The sequence below is a fragment of the Zootoca vivipara genome, chromosome 8 (assembly GCF_963506605.1).
Source record: "Zootoca vivipara chromosome 8, rZooViv1.1, whole genome shotgun sequence".
NCBI classification, from domain to species: domain Eukaryota; kingdom Metazoa; phylum Chordata; class Lepidosauria; order Squamata; family Lacertidae; genus Zootoca; species Zootoca vivipara.
The window spans coordinates 66617128-66637862 of NC_083283.1; the positions used below are offsets into that span (position 1 = coordinate 66617128).

General features: G+C 45.9%; 1 protein-coding gene across 1 annotated transcript in view; it reads right to left on the reverse strand.

The window, feature by feature from the left end:
* Positions 1 to 275: 275 nt before the first annotated feature.
* The window catches only part of PHLPP1 (PH domain and leucine rich repeat protein phosphatase 1), a 157664-nt gene continuing 137204 nt past the window's right edge, over positions 276 to 20735 (reverse strand). Inside the window, exons 11-17 of the mRNA XM_035125524.2 lie at positions 18454 to 18654; positions 17200 to 17362; positions 14699 to 14829; positions 10484 to 10588; positions 7590 to 7784; positions 5445 to 5673; positions 276 to 2686 (exon numbers count right to left, since the gene is read on the reverse strand). Coding sequence (XP_034981415.2) covers positions 1544 to 2686; positions 5445 to 5673; positions 7590 to 7784; positions 10484 to 10588; positions 14699 to 14829; positions 17200 to 17362; positions 18454 to 18654 — 2167 coding nt within the window. The 3' untranslated portion in view covers positions 276 to 1543. The remainder of the gene's footprint in view (positions 2687 to 5444; positions 5674 to 7589; positions 7785 to 10483; positions 10589 to 14698; positions 14830 to 17199; positions 17363 to 18453; positions 18655 to 20735) is intronic.

Here is a 20735-nt window from a genome sequence, read left to right on the forward strand (position 1 = left end):
ACAACATTTTGTTCTCCCTACAATATGCACACACTGCTTCAATGTCTCTCACATCCTGCACATAATACCTTGGAAGCAAAATTTATACAGTATCAGTGATGTGGAATCCCCCCCCCATAATAATAATAATAATAATAATATCAACACTGGGACCTTTTCAAGAGTTTTACAGAGGACAATGCCATGCGAGATCGTATCTATTAAATGCTGCCAAAAGGAATTTTGAGAACCTGACTTCTCTGGCGTCTAACAGCAAGGATACCGCAGACTTCAAGTATTTGTAAATTTTCGTATTTATTATAACAAAAATTATGACATGTTCATTTGTGCATTCTTCTTTTAATATAACTCTTGGTATGTAAATGATCTACAGTAAATGAACTCTATACAATCATGCTGGTTGTGGCAGCAGGGAGGAACACACACAAAAATGTGCCTGCGAAAGAGTTAATGGTGAAGAAGAAGACAAAAAAAAAATATTAAAGTAACTCAGGTGTTTGTGGCCCAACATCCACCTAATTCCTACACAGCATGTGCTGCTTCTCCTGCTAAATTTATTATGGGGTCGTAGCCCAAAGAACCGATCACTTAGGGGCAATTCCACACATGAGCAAACATACTGTTGGTGACTTTGGCTCAGCCAGCCAATGGCGGCCACAGACATGATGGGCCAACACTCTCCAAACCAGCTAAATCTGCTGGGAGACCCTCAGCGCTCCTACGATCTCCCTGCTCTCCAAGCTTGGTTGTATCGCATGTCGGCGGAGGGAGATTTTGACATACATGCGAAAGCACCCCGGGGGGGTGGGGATTCGGGGTGGGGAAGACAAACTATCAGTTCGTCAGGTTGCGTCCTCCTGCCGAGACTACAAAAAACGTTTGAAGCATCACTATACAACACTGAGTTATTTACAGGAATTTCCCAATCAGCTGTTCTCTCAGAGAAAATTAGTGAATCTCAGTGACTTAAAGTCACCTGAAAGAGTAAAAGCAACTCCTAGGAGTTAGTCTCCATAATTCTACAAATGTCTATCCATTTTTCAAGACCAAAAAAGCCTTTTTTTTCTCTCAAAGAAATACAGTATTACAATATTACTTAATCATTTAGCACTGGCAATACTGCCCTGTGTTTTCCAAACAAACCAAGGGAGGAGGGGAAAGAATGATTTTAAAAAATATTACATCAACGTCATCCTCAGTTTTCTCTGCAATATATTAAACCTTTTATTCTTATTTTTCTTTGCTTTTTTTTACATCTGATATGTTAAGGAAGGGGAAGAGTTAAACTAATTCAATTCTAACTGGTGAAACATCACTAGAAGAGAGGGAGGGAATAATCTGTGATTATTACAGCTAACAAACAAGAAGCAGCAGCTGCAGTTCTCAGTAGAGGGGGAAGTGTCTGGAAGAGAAACTGGAACAAAAACAACAACAACCACCCCTCTCTCTTTCTTTCTCTCCCCTCCCTACCCTGCTAGTGTAATACAAACCTAAGGAGCCTCCAAGCTCTCAGTGTCTGGTCAGCTTATTTTGTCAAGCTCGGTCATAGCGGCGTGTCGTAATAATCTGGCAGCTGGTTAATCTGGTATTGCAGCTGTTGTTGTTGCTGTTGTTGTTGTTGTTGCTGCTGCTGCTGCTGTTCGTGGTGTTGCTTCATTATCTCCTTGACCTCCTCTTCGAGTTCCGGCGGGATAATGAACTGATCGTCGGGATCTGGCTGAGCCGGGGCTGCAAAGTACCCCCCAGTTTTCCTGAGCGGTGCGTCAGCCGCCACTTCGATGAGGTTGTGGCTCCTCTCCTGAGGGGCTACAGAGCCGTTGCCTCGCCGGCGCCCGATGGTTCCGGTGGCCAAAGGGTCGGCCTTGCGGAGGAGGCATGTCTCGTCTTCGTTGGCGCTGATGACGATGCCCTCGTCGCTGGCCTCCACGGGGCCCTGCAGCAGCAGGAGCTTCTCCTTGGCGCGGCCACAGTGGATGTCCACCTCCACTTCCACCCGGCTGCCGTTGGAGAAGACGCCTTCGATGGGCTCCTCGTCGTCGCTGTCGAGCCCGTTGTCCGAAAAGGCGCTCGAGAAGGTGGCGCTCGACAGCTGCCTCTGGAAAGAGTTGGACAGGCAGACCGGGTGGAGCATACAGCGCTGCTCGCTGGGGTAGGCCGGGCTGTTCTCATTCATGGTTACCTGAGGGGGCTCGTCGGAGGCCGTGGACCCCACCTCGCTGCTCATTTCAGAGGTCGAGATCTCGCTGCTGATTTCGGAGGCCATGCCGCTGCTCGAGGAGGGCATCCCCAGGGCATCCGAAGGCTTGTCTTTGATGACCACGTTGACCGACTGGGGGAAGATGCCCGGGCTGGGAGGGGGAACGCCGTTGAGCTCGCAGCAGCAGAAGCTGTCCTCGGTGACGTTGAGCTGGACCACCACGGCGCTGAGGCTGTCGTTGCAGCCGTAGCTCTGGGCCAACGTGCAGAGCTTCTTGGCGGCTCCCAGAGCGTCGGGGACATTCCTGACGGCTTCCACAGCTTCTTCAACAGAAAGGCTGTCCCAGAGGCCTTTGCTGCCCAGAATGAAGAATTCGTCCTGAGGAGTCAACGTGATGGACTGCACGTGAGGGCGAGGAACCACACTCGGGTGGAGGAAGGTGTATCCCAAGATCCTCGTCGAGTCCGTCACGCCATTCACTTTGCCATCCTGGAAAGGAGGAGGATATATCTAATTATGGGGAACAGTTGGATTGTTAACCATACAGGCTGGGTTGGGGTAGGGGAGCCAAGGGGGCAGACCAAGTGAGCTTTTGCAAAACCTTCATCCTCCTGCCGAGGCGCATGAGAAAATACATTACTACATCATTGAGCAATGGAACTGGGTTCAGGATCCTGGAGGTTGTATCCAACTAGGTTCTACTTTAGATTAAACCAACTGAAACCAATGGATCCAATTGCCCACTAACTTCAGTGTATTTACTCTGAGCAGAACTAGCATTGGCCATAGCTCTGGAGCTGCCGGTTCCTCCTCTTTCGCTCATCATTCAGGCCAGGGGTAGGCAACCTACCTAACACAAATGGCCCACAGCTTCCGTGGTGCCAGAAATTGCGTCTGCGCATGCTCAGACGCCAAAAATCACAGCCCATGGAGGGATCTCTGCTGGAGCGAACCGGCCCAGGCGAGGTAAACCTTGCCGACCCCTGATTTAGGCCCAGTGTGCCAATACTATCATCTGAGACAACAGATTAAAAGTTGCTGTCATATTCTGATAGTGCAGAACCAAGGAAGGGATCAGGGGGTGTTTGCTTCCACCTGACATGGCCCACTTTCCTGTCACAGGAGCCTTCATGATGGAGCACTTGCCACAGGGGGATTTCTGGACTTGAATCCGACACCCACCCCGCCCTGGGGAAAAAACAAACTAGTGTCATCAGCTTTGGGGCTACTTTGCAATAGCAACTGGCCTGCCTGAAAACTTTAGGCTTGCCTAAATTTCTTTGATATAATTTGAATGAATGGTTAATCGTGGAACTGTCAGCACGACAGTGATAATATAATTTTAATTACACATTCCGTTTATGGTGTTGTCTTTGAGCACAAATCTGCAGGAAACGCAGCATATAATAAACTGACCACTTGGCGTCACAATGGAACAAACATAGCAGCACGTGCCTGGGCAGAGACATAGAAAAAATGCTTCATCCTTCAGCCAAGGCATGCAAGGATGGCCGGCGGTTATCTGACAGGAGGCCTACAGGACGAATTTGTTTCATCTGCATGGCTTTTAAATAGCGTGGTGGAAAGGACTCCGCTTGCAAACGATAATCTGCTCCAGATCCCTTCAGTGCTTGACATAAAATGTGCACACACTGTAGTGTATGTGAAAAACTGAGGGATCGGTTTGGCTGTATCTCTTCCTCAACCACTCCAAGCCAAAATTATTCATCTTCATTTGGCAAGGCGGGAAACGACACATTTCTATCAAGCCTGCAAGCTGCCTCGAGAAGAAAGGTGTTGGTGTGTTGAATCCTGTTTGTTTTCAGTCGGCTGCCCTGGAGTGGAAATGTTTTCCGCATGCCCCAGTTCCTTAACTACATTTCCTCTTTAGATACGACATTTCCCAAAGGGAGGTGGATTAACATCTGGGGGGGGGCAGGGGGAGGAGATGCTGTTAAAAATACAAGTCTTGGAGAAATCAATGCCATGTATGTATTTAAATCCCAAGCTACTGGCTGGCTTATGATCCAAGCAAGTCAAGATAAGAGGAGTTTATTAGCCCACGGGTGCTGGCTTGTTTGCTGGTGTGAGCAGACAAAAAATGAGGAGAAAGCACAAGGGGGTAAGGGGAGAGAGAGAGAGAAGTAAAAATGGAGGAAGTCTCTTAAAATTAAGTAGGACCTTGTATACCCAATGAGCTTTAAACGCTATAAATAGTATCACCAAGGACATGATATACAAACAGTGGGAAGATGCGAAGTCCCGTAAGCAAAATACTACATCACACATTGCTGGATGCAGAGTTGAGTAGAAATAGTGTTATTTTTGCTTGAGAGGTTTGCATCCAGTGTGTGCCTCCTCCACCTCCTCAACTAATCCAGAATGCGGCAGCTAGACTGATGACTGGGAGCAGCCACCGAGACCATATAACACCGGTCTTTAAAGACCTACATTGGCTCCCAATACATTTCCGGGCACAATTCAAAGTGTCGGTGCTGACCTTTAAAGCCCTAAACGGCCTCAGTCCAGTATACCTAAAGGAGCGTCTCCACCCCCATCATTCTGCCCGGACACTGAGGTCCAGCTCCGAGGGCCTTCTGGCGGTTCTCTCACTGCGAGAAGCCAAGTTACAGGGAACCAGGCAGAGGGCCTTCTCGGTGGTGGCGCCTGCCCTGTGGAACGCCCTCCCAACAGATGTCAAGGAAATAAAAAACTGCCTGACTTTTAGAAGACATCTGAGAGCAGCCCTGTTTAGGAAAAATTTCAATGTTTGATTTTTTTTATCGTGTTTTTAATATTCTGTTGGGAGCCGCCCAGAGTGGCTGGGGAAACCCAGCCAGATGGGCAAGGATAAATAAATAAATTGTTGTTGTTACCAAGCTCACCCTCACCCTGCTTGGGAAAGGCTCTGCATGCTAAGTAAGGGCAGCACCTCCTCTTTAAGGAAGACAGGCCGCCACAAACCTCTTCGTATTCTAAGCTGCTGCAGCTGGAAATTTTTGCAAAAAAGGGAAAGGAATCCTGTCTGTCTGGAGCATTCTGGCACAGGCTTGGAAAGAGGAGCAACCTATATGCTCATGCTCAGCATGAGACTCTTAATCTCAGGGCTGTGGTTTGGAGATCCACGTTGGGCAAAAAGATTCCTGCGTTGCAGGGGGTTGAACCCTGTGGTCCCCCTTCCAACTCTTATGATTCTGTGATTCTATAGGTCCTCCCCCCACTCCAGTTTAGCAACTCGATTCCTTACTTCTGTGATGATGGCTTTATGCTGCTTGATCCTCCTCAACTCTTCTTCGCAGTTCATCATGTAAGACCTGGATAAAGGCAGAGGTTTGCCGTTCCTGCAGAGAACGGATTGGCACTTCCCCACATTCGCAGAGGTTAACGTGAAGCATCCGCCTGGGTCTATCGGGTCATGCTTGATATGGCAAAGGACAGCAGAGCCTCCAAGCTTCTGCCCAGCCGTTCCAAGTTTCCTAAGGGTTCCAAGGAAAACAACATTGACAACAGGTGGAGTCAGGTTCAATGCAAGCGTCGGTTCTCACGAAAGATAGGAAACCCACCCCCTGTCCAGAACAATGCCAACCGTGCCACACAGCCCACGAAGCAGTCGGGTTCTATGCAGCCTTCTTAATAGAACCGCCACCAGAATTTCATGTAAAATTTAGGGCACCCACTTTTAACGAACCACAGAAGCAAATTTGCAAGTCGGGGGGGGGAAGCATTTTGGTAAGTCTAGAATGTGTTTGGGGTGGTGGTGGGAAGCCCTGCACTTCTATTAGGTTAGGGGTGGGCAACCTCAGGCCAATATGGACAAGCAAGATCACCTGACACCAGGTGTGGGCAGGTAAATAAGAGGCTGGGCTAAAAGGGGCTTCTGACATGCCCTACAATCAGTTGACCATTGGTATTTCAAATCACAGAACAGGGCTCTTTGAATGGGGCTTTGAAGTGCGTATGATCAGCTGATTGTTGTGGCTTCAAAGTGCAATGTGAGATCAGATGACTGACAGGTGAGCAGCCACACACACCTGTCAGATTTGGCCCAGATCCAGTTCCCCACTGCTGTATTGTGGGGAGGGGGAGCTCAGAAAGGGCGTATTATTTTCCAGTTCTTTTTATACTCCTTTTCAAAGCAACTGGAGGCAATAAACTTTCTTGAGAAAGAGAGAGAGTAGGGAAAAAAAGAGGTCTTGCTTCATGGAACCAAAAAAGAGTGATACATGGATTTGTGAGTTGGCCCAGACAATGATTTCAGTTTCATATTAATGGCAACTCTTAAAATTTGGTCTTTTCAAGTCGTCTCAGGATTGCCAAGCCTACATTAAATTTATACAAAAGCATTTCTTTCCTTTCTTTTTCTTCCCAAAAGCCACTTTGGGCTTCAGTTTAAACAATTTATCTTTGATGAATCAGTCTGGGCTAATACTCAGATGGGCTGCAATGCAGTTAGGCAATTGTAAATAAAGTAATTGATGTTTGATCCTTTCTGAAGTTTTATATTTTTTTGGGGGGGAGATACAGGAAGAAGCAAATGGCATTTATAACATCATCTTTATAACGTGTTTAAAGTCCTTAGGATTAGGCTCTGGGAAATTTAATGGAGAAAGCAGGCTGTGACAAACAGCACTGGAGCAAAACTGCTGCTGACCCATTTCTGTCTCTGCTCAGCAGTGCAGAAGCAGCAGCGAGGAAATTCCACTTGGTGGGGGAAATGGTTACCTGCTCTGCGGTATCTGTGGGTATTTGGCACTGGCAGATTAAAACGAGAGGCTCACATCCAAAGCAGTGCTAAGTAACTGCCCCATCAGAGCAAGGCATTCAACTTGTGCAATGGGGACAACCTCCTCTCCTCCTGCCCCCCCCCGTCCCCTAAATCTCTTCTAGGGGACCTCTGAAGGGCACAGGGTGTGGACAGGGAAGAGTCTCATGGCTCAAGTGGAAATATTTCCACTGATGGGGTGGCTACATTAAACACAAGCCGGTGTGTTATATTTTTATCCTCCTCCCATTTATGTCACTGCTCTGCAACTAAAGTGAAGGTGGTCTCAAAACCCCGGAGTAACTCTGAAGAAAAAGAAAAAGTCTGGTAACAGCAGCCAAATCTCTTTGAAAAGACACCATCACTGCTGGTCTTTCCCAGAATATGCAACCACTAGGGGCTGCTGCTGCCGCTACTGGGTATTTTCCCAGAATGCACCTGCAGTCTGCGTGAGATAGATTTTTTCAGTGGCACTGCATGAGGAACTGCCAAGTCTCGAATCAGCCCTCCAGAGGAGACCAGATAAAGTAAACAAACTAATTCAAAGGGTTTGGGGACGGTTGGGCTCGTCCAGTGTCACGAGGCAGACGCCTGCTGCCCAGTCTGCAAGCTCTGAGCCACAAAACTAACCTCTGCATTACAATGAAAGTGTTGATCATGTACTCCTCTTCGCTCTTTGTTTTCTGCAGCTCCTCTGCCAAGATGTCGCTCATGGTACACTGCAAGAGGTAAGGCACTTCCACGTTGCGGTCCCCATCAAAGACGCCGTAGAGGGCCTCTCGGTTGTCGCAGAAGTTGTTGGCGGAAAGAGCCGCCACGCACAGCCTGCGCAAGGAAGCAAAAAGAAAATGGGGTTTAAGGGGGGAAAAAATTCACTTCCCACGGCAAATTTTCTATGTAACATTTCCATTGCCAGGTCATCAAACTCTTCAACCCCCACCCCTTTCGTGGATTATGAAAACAAATTCATTCAATAGACAGGTCTATTGAGACTCTCGTAGGGTGTGTTGAATTGAACTTTTCAACTTTCAAATTCCAGAAATGAGGGGTGCTAAAATTTGTCATATGATTTGGGAACCCCAAATATATTTTGGTAAAATGAATATGCTTGGTAAGTAAAACTAAAAAAAGATTGCCAAGTACTTGAAGTTCTATTACATGTTAATATTATTATTTTATTTTTATTTTTAGCATTACCTGGCATTTTCAGAAGGTAAAATTTAATTTCTTTGGTTTTCAAATGCTGTTTATGTGCTTCTTCATCAAATGCAGACTTAGTAAGCTAAATGTTCTCCAATCACAAAATAGCATATTTTAATTCCTCACACCCAAAAATGTATTTTTACGACCCCTCCCCTAAAATGAGACGCCCCACTCTCACAGTCCAAAGTGAAAAGAGGCGGTTAATCTGAAACCAAGGTGGAGAATTTAGGACTTTGTTAATAATATCTGTATTCACCTACATATTACACTCAGGGAGAGCATGCACTCACAGTGTGGTTTAGTGTTGGACTATGACCAGGGAGATCAGGGTTCAAATCCCAACTCAGCCATGAAGCTAATTTATACATATACTAATTTATACCAGTTTTCCTTTTGTAATTATTCAAGTATTGGTTTGGTGGTGGTGGTTTTTAATCCAGCTTTTATTGGGGCAGAATTTAGATAGCACGTGGACACGTTATTAAGTTCTTAACGTGCAGAGCGCATTTCTTAACGTGCAGAGCGTTCCCCTTCAACAATTTCTGTTTCAAACCCGGTATGTCTAACCCAAGACTGATTCTATGCCATTACCTTCTCTTTTCTACCCAAGTTACTCACAATGCTCGTCAAACGCTTCTTTGGAGAATGGGCAACATTGAGGATGCACAGGTGATATTGAGAGTCAGTTACAGAAATGAGGCCAAACAAGTGGTCAAAAGATCAGGACAGCCACCTGCAGTTTTGACCAGAGAATGGTGGGAAACGAACTTGTTTGGACCACTGGGCTCTGCAGCCTATCTGCCCTTATTGTACTATTTGGTGCTGAGTGAATTCTGCAAGGCAAGCAACAGCAGGCTTTGCCTACGTCTTTCTACAGAGAGGATGGCACACCTGCAAGGCGAAATTAATGCAGTAATCTTTTTATGATGGCCTCAATGCTTCATGCACCTTGTCACCGTATCAGCTGAGGGACTGCAGGGGCTCCGCAAACTATCCATGCAGACTTTACTGATGGGTGTGGAACAGTTTTATTTTGTTTTTAGGCGTACGTGGAGGTCAAACCAGCAACTGCGATGCTACACCAGCCCAGATCGACAGAACATTAAGTGAGTCACAACAAACAAATGAGGAATCCTTGTTTGGGGGAGGGCAGCTGGGTGTTTTGAACACAGATAACTGAGCGGCAAGACCTGCTCCCTGATGCCCCTGAGGCAGACGAGACCAGCTTTCCAGCTAATCCTCTCAGCTAAGTGGGATTGACTCTGCCGCAGATGCCTTTACGGATGGGGTGATTAAAATGCGTGAGAGACTCGCCGCGAGCAGGCTGCATCTTTTCTACATATCCACCACACTCTGTTGCTGTAGGTTGGATAACCAAATCTCTGCAGCTAACTTGGAAGAAGGTACAAGCAGAAGTACTCTCTGGAGTCAGGCATGCATCATAAAATGTCTTGAACAGAGCAAGGGCTTTAATTTAAAGCAAATATTACAGGTCCAGAGGTAGAGTACATGCAGGTAAAGTAAAAAGGTAAAGGACCCCTAGAAGGTGAAGTGCAATCAAAGGTGACTTTCAGGTTGTGGTGCTCATCTTGCTTTCAGGCCAAGGGAACCGGCATTTGGCCACAGAAAACTTTCCGGGTCATGTGGCTAGCATGACTAAACTGCTTCTGGCACAACGGAACACCGTGATGGAAATCAGAGCACACAGAAACACTGTTTACCTTCCCACCGCAGAGGTACCTATTTACTACTTCACTGGTGTGCTTTCGAACTGCTAAGTTGGCAGGAACAACGGGAGCTCACCCGGTCACGAGGATTCAAACCGCTGACCTTCTGATCGGTAAGCCCAAGAGGCTCAGTGGTTTAGACCACAACGCCATCCGTGTGGCATGCACTGCATTCCAAAGGCCCTATATTCATTTCGTAGCATCTCTTGCCAGATACCCTGGAGAGCTGTTGCCAGTCAGTATAGACAATATTTAACTAGGTGCTTCAAGGGCCTAGCTCAATGCAAGAAGCTTCTTAGGTCCCAGAGAGGATGGGATGCTTAGGATTTTGAACTGCGGGTGTGGGATGAATCGGTGGAAAACATTGGACTCAATAGGGATAGTTGAGAGGGCCACTTAGACACAAGACAAAGGTTTGGGAAAAGATGGAAGAGAGGATCTCCTGCGGACAGGACATAAATTAGGTACCCAAAAATATGCACAACATTTTTCTACTTGATTATATAGACACTTCCATCATATACTGAATTGGTTGCATAGAAGGCCCTATGGACTTCTCTTTTTCATATAAACCCTCTCTATATTTATCCTTACTTGTTCTTAACTCCTGAGGCTTCTGTGTAACCATGGCTCCACACGGCTGGGGCTCCTGAGGCATCTCCGGCTGAAGGCTGGTCAATCTTGAAACAACGGATGTTACTGCAATGAGAAGCAAACCCCGCAAAGAATTAGTGCTTCAAATGCCAAGTGCAGAACAGTCTAAATGCATGTTCCTTCTCTCTCACAGCATTCTGTTCGCTATACTTAAAGTTGCTTTTTTAGGAGGTAGCCGTTTTGAGTCACTGACCACAGAAAGGGGAAAGAGGCAGGCATATAGTCATTACTGTGCCCTTTACTCGGTTATTTCTTTTGCAAAAGCAGCGTTGTCAAACAGGAGAGAATTTTTAAAAATGGAGGGAATAATGATTTGCCTGGATACTGCATTGCAAAATAAAAATACGGAGATAAATATGATTTCCACCCTAACTTTGAGATACTTGCACCTTACGTTCACAGTGTAGTGTTTTGCCAAGTTTTGATTATGCTTCTCCTAATATGTATTATCTTTGGTGTTCAGCCAACGGCAGTTCACAGACTCTCTCTTGTTCAGATAGAGATCCCCTTGCCCAACAATCTTATCTCCCTGCAGAAGAAGAAAAAAACACCACCCACGGCTGCTGCAAACCTTATGTTGGTCTTGTACGGCAGCAATTGCCTGACAGTCACTGCTGAAGCCTCCTATCCAGAGTCCCAGTTTCCTGCATCACCTGCAAATTTTTCTAGGAGGAAAAGCTCTCTCTGAAACTGTGCTACTTTCACATCTACCCATTCCTCCTGAACGCCAGGTAGTCTTTTATTATGCATGGACAACTGTAGATTCTTCAGCATATTGTAACCCTATCTATCTTTCACTCCCTCCCTCCTCTTTTCAAATAAACTATATAACCCCAGCAGCAATTAAACTTTGGTCTGAATTTCTGGGCATATGAAGCAGCAGGGAGGTTGACGTGGCCTTCAGACTTAATTCATTCACGTACAGAGTGTGTGTGTACACACACACGCGAGACCCAAGAAGAAAAGGGGGACAGATCTGCATGACTGCCCAATTACTACGTGCTCTAGCACTGCGACAGTTCAGGAGACAAGGTGACTGCCTTTGAAAGCTCCATAGGTGCAGGAATAAAGGATATATGTGAAGAAATCAAGAGGCACAGCTACGTCAATATTCCATTCTGACACCAACCTCCAGAAGTGGCTATGACACTTAAGAAGGCCCCGTAATGAGAAAGGTTCTTTCTATCATATGTGGTGGTCTTCTAGTAAGGTCAAAGCTCACTGGGAAATGATATATAATGAAATGAAAAGGATGTTTAAAATAACCTTTGTAAAAAGACCAGATGGCTGTTAACGACTGCTGATGACTGCAATAGGTCCTGCGGGGAAAAAGCAAGGGCTGAGTCATCAGCAGTTGTTAACAGCCATCTACAGGTTTACCACTCCCATCAGCCCATCACCCATTCCCACCCACCCCCACCACCCTCTGTATATACATAAGGGTCTGACTCTTCTGTTTCAAGTGTATCTGAAGAAGTGTGCATGCACATGAAAGCTCATACCAAAATAAAAACTTAGTTGGTCTTTAAGGTGCTACTGAAGCAATTTTTTTTATTTTGCATTTTCCATTAGTTTAAGTTGCCATTCTTCTTTAGTTGGGACCTCACGCATTTTCCATTTTGGGGCTAACAAAACACAGGCCACAGTAGTGGCATACATAAATAACCTTTTTTAACACCTGGGAATTTCTGTCTGAATTATCCCCAACAAAAAGGACTGGTTGTTGTTTTTTTGGAGGGGGAGTGCTTTTAAACATTTTTTTCAATTCATTATAAATTATTTCCCAACACTCTTTTACCCTTTTACAGGTCCACCACATATGAAAGAATCTCGTTGCATCTCCAGCACTTATCTGATTCAGTCTTATACATCTTAGCAAGCCTACTCGGAGTTAAATACAATCTATCCATTATTTTCAAGTAGTTCTCCTTCAAAGAATAGCATGCTGTGAACTTCATATTGCAAAGTTTTCCCCAGAGATTAAAATCTATATTATGTCCTATACCTATTGCCCAGTGTGTCATAGACTGTTGACCCACATAACTTTATGGGGAGCCAAAGAGTGTCAAGGTGTGCCTCTTCCCTGCTTAGCCGTGGCCCTGGGTTCTAATTTCTTTACCCTGCAAAGGCATGATGGAACATGATGCAAAGGTGGCACGTTATCTGGCCCCAAAGACAAATGGGACAGAAGTAAAGAAAGAGTACAAGAGTCAAGGAACCCGAAGCGAGGACTAGAAACAAAGGCACGATTGGCTGGCAGCAGGCAGCACTGCAGGACTGCAGCAGGCCGAGGCAGGCTTTGCAGCGGATGTGGACTTCCAGGAAGGATTTTGAGAAAAATAGCTTAGCGAATTGAACGGGAAAGGCTGTGTGCTATACAGTTAGCATTATGGCAACTGTAATTCACACAGGACGTGTTTATACAAGTTTGCAAGGAGGCTCAGAGGAGGCAAGGCAGATGTTTACAAAGAGTGGGGAAAGTGATCTCTGAAAAGATTCCCTCCCCCCTTTAAAGGAAGATATGAACTTGCTGACAATTTCACCCTTTGGAACCTGCAGGTTACAAGGCACGTTTAAGGCCTGCTCACAGCTTCAGAGTGTTCCTAGTATGCAGAGGAGGAGGAGGAAGAGGAAGAAAGCCTCAGTATTACTTGACTGTGCCAATGGAAACTCTATTGTGCAATTCGAGAATCAATAAAAAAAAAACAGCAGCAGCAATCTTCACGGGCATAAATGACAGCAATAAATTTCAGTGAAGGAGAACTTTGTCACGATCAGGCTTGAGGTCAGGAGTTGCTGAATTCAGATTGCACGGCAGTTAAGAGGGCCAAGAAGTGAAGAAACCTGGCTCTTTTTGTTGTTGAAAACCGCCAACTTTTCAGGGTTTAAGAGACTGTGCTATACAGTCGTACCTTGGTTGTTGAACGCCTTGCGACTCGAACGTTTTGGCTCCCAACAGTGCAAACCCGGAAGTGAGTTTCCCAGTTTGCGAACATTCTTTGGAACCCGAACGTCCGACGCTGCTTCCGTGGTTTCCGACTGAGTGCAGGAAGATCCTGCTCCCAATTGGAAGCTGCACCTTGGTTTTTGAATGTTTTCGGAAGTCGAACTGACTTCGGAACGGATTCCGTTCGAGAACCAAGGTGTGACTGTATTATTATCTAAGGGCTTCTTTTGCAAGCATCTTGAGTTCTCACTGTAAACTCCTGTATGTAGAAGAAACTGCCATTTCTTGCCTTGTGGGGAAAGTACCCTCCTGATTAATCTTAAATTCAGCGTAACACGCCCCCGGGGAAAAAAAAAACCTCCAACATGGCTACATATTTATGACAATCAACTACATTCCTCCCCCGATTCTCCAACTGCAAACTTCCTTTCTACCAAAGTTCTTTGACAACTCAGTCCTCACTTGTCAACAGAAAGTCATGTCCTTCCCCCAAATTGCTTGGTCTCCCTGTTCATTCTGGCATCTACGGTGGAACCAAAACAATGTAGTGGTTAAGAGCAGTGGATTAGGGTTTGGGAGACCAGGGTTCAATCCCCACTCACTGAGTGGCCTTGGGCCAGTCACCATTTCTCTCAGCCCAACCTACCTTGCAGGGTTGGGTTGTTTTGAGGATAAAGGGACTGGTGGGGGAGAGGAGGAAGACCTTGAAAGACAGGCAGGATATGAAATAAATATATATTGGCAGGCATGGACGGATCAGGAGTGAGATGGTGGGATGTTTTGAGTCTGGCATGGGGCACATTTTCTCTCCCTCCCCAGCTAGGTGGGGGAGCAGAACAGCTCTCTGGATTGAACAGAAAGACGGTAGCAGTAACAGATACAGTTGCTAGGTATGGAGAACAGGCCTTGAAACCTACGCCCAGGACATGCACCGGAGGGTAATGGAAGGGAAAAGAATGGCACTATTGGGCTAGGGTTGGAAGAAACAAGTTGGGGATTTTGTGAGGGAGTTGCAGCAATTTGCATGAACAAAATGTGCCTGTCATTTAGCTAGCGTAGCGATAAAAGGAGGAATATTTCTCTCCCCATTCCCCACCCCCGTTTTCAAATGATGTGCACCTGATGTTTATATACTGGGTGTGTTTTCTTTCCTGAGTGCTTTGTGTACCCTTCTGCCTGCCGTGTAATAAAGTTTGACTGTTCCTTACTTCAATAGCTCCAGGGTTTTGTGATCCAGGGCAAGTCTGGGGTTTCCAGTCAAGTCTAGTTCCTGCAGCTTTGGAGGCAAGTTTTCAGGTAATGTGACTTCAGTCAGCTCATTACAGCTCAGGTCCACACACTGAAGAATTGGAGAGAGAGGGAGAGAGAGAGAGAGAGAAGAGAAAACAATGAGTTCTCAGCCTGAATCCTCTGGCCTCATCTATTTCTGGCTAAGTGGATGAAGTGGCAAGCCATTGTCTGGACTGTACCATGTTAGAAACCACTTGTGGGAGGTCACATGATGGCAGACTCCTAGGAGAGCAGGTGTGTGACATTCTCACACAGAGGCCATGTCTGGATGACCGTGTCACTGCTTCATAAACTGAGACGTGAACAAGCTGCACTGTTCTCTCTGCGCAAAGTGTTAAAACAAGCCTGCAAACCACGGTTTACCACAGCTTCCCACTGTGTCCAAAGCAGAAGGCTTCCAATAATGAGCAAGTTTGGAAATGAAGCCATGGTTTAAAGGGAGTTTCGAACCCTGGCTTGTTGGGAAGCAATTAACCACGGTTTCCCAGTTCTGACAACCGTGGTTTAATGTTGCTTCCTGGCTTATTTCCCTGATAACTTGAATGGAGAAGTGAAGCAGCTGCATGTGGGTGCAAGAGGTTTATTAAACTATAGGCTTCAATTAGAAGAATCCCTCCTCCCTGACATCTAATTTTCTGTGTGTAAGAACATTGCTGTTTTTCACAGAGGAGCTTTACGTGTGAACCAACACCGGCAGTCTGAAGTAAGGTAAAGGTAAAGGGACCCCTGACCATTAGGTCCAGTCGTGACCGACTCTGGGGTTGCACGCTCATTTCGCATTATTGGCCGAGGGAGCCGGCATATAGCTTCCAGGTCATGTGGCCAGCATGACAAAGCTGCTTCTGGCAAACCAGAGCAGCACATGGAAACGCCGTTTACCTTCCCACTATAGCGGTCCCTATTTATCTACTTGCATTTTGACGTGCTTTCGAACTGCTAGGTTGGCAGGAGCTGGGACCAAGCAACGGGAGCTCACCCCGTCACAGGGATTCGAACCGCCGACCTTCTGATCAGCAAGCCCTAGGCTCAGTGGTTTAACCACAGCGCCACCTGGGTCCCTTACCTTGGATTACGCACGGCCAAATTTACTCAACATTCAGTTTCCAGCACAGTAGCCAGATTTAGCCCACAGCGCCACCTGGGTCTGAAGTAGCACAGCCCAAAAACAGGTTGTATGAAAGAACTGGGCCAAAGCCTCTCCTCTGTCTACTCTAGGGAGTTACACACCTGCTGTATCCCAAAAGCACCAGGTACCTTTTTATAGACTCCACGACGTAAATTCTTTTGCAATCTTTCACAGCATCACAAAACATTGATTAAAAATGTGTGATTTCTGTTCCCCCGACCTTCCAAACTTCACTCATGTTGCAAAACAAGCAGCGATCTGCCTGCTGTCTGTGCTATCGGGGCAATTCTTCTTTTTATTTTGATGGAGCACATCCGTATTAAGCAAGTTCTAATTAAAAGTAATATGAGTACATAGGTGGGGCGAAGGAGTCCTCTTAATTTAGAGAGAACTGCTGGTGCCCACCTCTAGCCTGTAATAAAGGGAAGGCTATGCATTTAAAAGTGTGTTCAAAAGCTAGCCTGAGTTAAACAAAAAAAAATTTAAAGCCACAAAGTAAAAAGCAATTGATGGCAAAGAGCTGGAAAACTGACAAAGATATTTAACTATTTATTAGATAGTATATTTATTTAAATTTGTATACCACCTGTCCCATCATCCAAAAATCACAGAACGGTTCACAACATAAATGAGAATACTACCAAGTGTTTTTTTGGGGGGGGGGAGTAAAACAGGGAAATAAGTTATTAATGATAAAATCCTATAAAGCCTCTCAAATGACTACTTTGTTCTCTTGTACTGCAGAGATGTGGAATGAATGAATATAGTCCATGCACATAATTAAAGGCAATGTGACACAAATCCAAAGCACACGACATAGCATTCAGAACATGAGTGGGAGAGACACAGCTTAAAAGCCACGTCCGACCTATCAAATTTTACTTTGTGGTCTTCCAATGTGAACCTTGGGAATGACTTCGTGGGTGATCTGGTGTTAGAAGCTGGTAACTCTATGCAACTACAGTAGTTGAAAAAAGGTGGCTTGACCAGTTTGGGGAGGCTGTTAGCTCGTTCTTCACCCCACATGCAAAATATCCCCCATTTACACCTCTTCCCCATCTGGCCACAATGCTGACATTTTGAATATCTCTAGATTTTCCCAGGCAATCTCTCTATTTGGGTTCAGACAACATGGAAAATTAACGGTACTCTCTGAAACACTGCAGCGATCACATGACATCTTCACACCTTGACAATTTGAGCATGGTGCTATATTTCCATTACAGGCTACTTTCAAAATACCTAAAAGGAGCTCTACACAGGGCACATACTTAAAAAAAACAAAACCTGTACCTTGATTTCACCAAGCTGCATGACCTCTGGGAAGACTTCGATACAATTGGAGTGTGCAATCACAGTATGCATGCGCCGACAGTTCATAATGGTTGTGGGGATAGATTTCAGTTTGTTTCCGCTAACGTCAATTTCTTCCAGCTCTTCAAGTTTGGCCATTTTACTACACATACGAGAAAGGGAAGGAAAAGAAAAGAAAAGAAAATGATAAGAAAATACACATTTTGATTATTAGGAAGTACTCAGAAACTTTATGTTAAAAGCTGTTATTCTGAGATAAAAGGCAATTTCCTCCGAATGAATTGTTGCATGGCAACCTTTCAATGTGTGGCTCGCGCAGAGAGCTCAGCAGTCTGAATTAGCATTCGACTATGGATAAATGCATCCATTCCAGAAGGTGGCAGCAGGTCTATGGGTAGCTGGCGTGGGTTCTTGCAGACAGCAGGGTCCATCTTTTGTGCATTCATGGTCTCACTTTTTTACAGGGCGAGGCTTTGCATTCAACACAGTTGGGTCAGCTCCACTTATCAAATAGCACTATTCAATGGACCTCAAAGGGTTTTGGTGAGGGCCAACAAGAAAAAGAGTGGTATCTATTTATCTACTTGCACTTTGACGTGCTTTCGAACTGCTAGGTTGGCAGGAGCTGGGACCGAGCAACGGGAGCTCACCCCGTCGTGGGGATTCGAACTGCCGACCTTCTGATCGGCAAGCCCTAGGGCCGGCTCTGTGGTTTAGACCACAGCGTGTACACAATACAAAACAGGGCACATTCCTCCCCTCCATATACCCCTGATCTATTGGGTTTGACTACCCAGGTTTGCCAAACACATGAAATAAATAAAAAATACTGGTTTATCTAATCAGCCTCTGCCATTTCACAAATATGCACGTAAAATATATCACACGCAGTAGGGAACAAAAATGCATTTTGCTCCCCAACGAAGAAAAAGCTTAACTGCATTTGCTTATGCTGATCCCAAATTAGCCTTTCCACTCATATTTCTCCATTTGTTTTGGTACCTCTCAGGCTCATGGCATCCCACATTGTTTTGCACATCAAAGGCGTTTGGACAGTAAGCTATTTGGGGCAGAGACCCTGAGCTGCATTTGTGGGTTTTTCTTTCTTTTACACTAGCTTTTCAAAGCGGCAGGTACTGTATGTGTACACAGCACTTGTGGGAGCAGTCATCGCAACCACCTCCCTCAAACGTTTTGAAGGCAGCCCCCGGTGACGGCGGCATCCGCTCCTACCTTGCGGGAAAGCTCTGCAGGCGGTTGTACGCCATATGCAAGATCTTCAGGTGCGGGTGACCCGTTAACAAGGGCACGCATTTATCTGTGAGGTGATTGTTGGTCAAATAGAGTTCCTGCAAAATGCTGTGGGTCTCTTCCGAAAGAGTGGCTGGAGGCAGCATTTCCAGTTTGTTGGCAGAAGCGTTCAGGTACCTTAAGCTGAAAAACAAAGTACATTGACGTCAAATTCACACTCTTGTCCATTCCGTAATAAATTAATTAATTGGCACCCCACCCATCTGACTGGGTTGCCCCAGCCACTCTTGGCAGCTTCCAGGATATATAAAAACATAGTAGAATACTGAACCTTAAAAACCTTCCCTATACAGGGCTGCCTTCAGATGTTTCCTAAATGTTATATAATTACTCATCTCCTTAACATCTGATGGAAGGGCATTCCACTGGGGGGGGGGGGCAGAGCCACTACCGAGAAGGCCCTCTGCCTGGTCCCCTGTAGCTTCACTTCTTGCAGTGTGGGAACCGTCAGAAGGCGCTTGGGGCGGGACTTCAGTGTCCGGGCAGAACCATGGGGGTGAAGACACTCCTTCAGGTATACAGGGCCGGGCCGTTTAAGGCTTTAAAGGTCAGCACCAACACTTTGAACTGTGCTTGGAAATGTACTGGGAGCCAATGTAGGTCTTTCAGGACCGGTGTTATGTGGTCTCGGCGGCCGCTCCCAGTCACCAGTCTAGCTGCCGCATTCTGGATTAGTTGTAGTTGCCGGGTCACCTTCAAAGGTAGCCCCACATAGAGCGCATTGCAGTAGTCCAAGCGGGAGATAACCAGCGCATGTACCACTCTGGCAAGACAGTCCACGGGCAGGTAAGGTCTCAGCAGGCATACCAGATGGAGCTGGTAGACAGCCACCCTGGACACAGAATTAATCTGTGACTCCACAGACAGCTGTGAGTCCAAAATGACTCCCAGGCTGCGCACCTGCTCCTTCAGGGGCACAGTTGCCCCATTCAGGACCAGGAAGTCCCCCACACCCGCCTGCCCCCTGTCCCTCAGAAATAGTACTTCTGTCAGGATTCAAGTTTTAATCCATTAGCCACCATCCATCCTCCAACCACCTCCAGACACTCACACAAAAAGTGGCAGGTGGGGATAAGAGAATAAGCACTTGAGCCACCACAGAAATGACAAAAGATGCCCAAATTGGCCAGGAGCTACAGATGAACCCAAAGCACCTAGTTGTTATAGTCACCAGGTAGAATTTTCTGTATCAAAAGCATGCACTGTGGCATGGGAGTAGCATGTGAGGTTTGCACACACATTGTGTTACATGAACAAAATGGTTAGAAAGCCATGACGACTGTCTGTTTTCCAGCAAGCATGCTGGGCAGAGGAGGAATGGTGGAGACCGTCTCCCCCACCCAACCTGACGCTTCCAGAGAAGACGACAGTTCAGAATTACAACAGGGGTTTGAGGGAGATCACAGCTAAGAGGCAAATGAGGGGGGAAGTTGGGAAGTAATGGGAGAGGAGGAGGAAGAAGAAGCAGCAACAGGGGGGCAACAGCTGACGGACACGCATGAGGAAGTGGGAGAGACGGAGGAGGTGGAGACTCACTCGGGACAACGCCATTATTACAAGAGGCTGTATTCCCAAGCCTCTCTCTGTGTGAATATTGAATAAAAAGCAGATGGTAGGGACTTTTCCTTGTCTTATCCTTTCCGGGCAACCTGTCGTGGGGGTTGGTTCCTCTGCCGCCTGACAGATGGGTGAGGTATAAATAAGATGATTATTATTAGTAGTATTATTAGTATTATTTAATAGGACGTCCTCATTTTCATTGGAGAAATGAATGCTGGAGGGTATGTGGATCTAGTACACAGAATGAAAGCTTGAAAACAAGTGGGCACAGGATTCATTGCAATGGCATAATAATAATAATAATAATAATAATAATAATAATAATAATATACTGCTCTATACTTATAGGTCTCAGGGCAGTTCACAAGAAGCCCAGGAGAGAGAGAAAAAATGGGGCTTTAAAGCATTCAGGAAGTATAGAAAGTGTCTCTCCCACACCATCCCAAACTTCCTCTCCATTATTCTAAAACTGATGATTATGCCGGGTTTTTTAAAAAGCACTGTGATATCGCAAACAGAACTATTCTCACAAATGCATCCATTTATTTCAAGTACTGTACATAGTTGGGGTTATCTTGGTAAAACATACAGATCATTTTTGCTGGGAGCAAGAGCAGCTCCTGCTTGTAGTGAACAGATTCCCT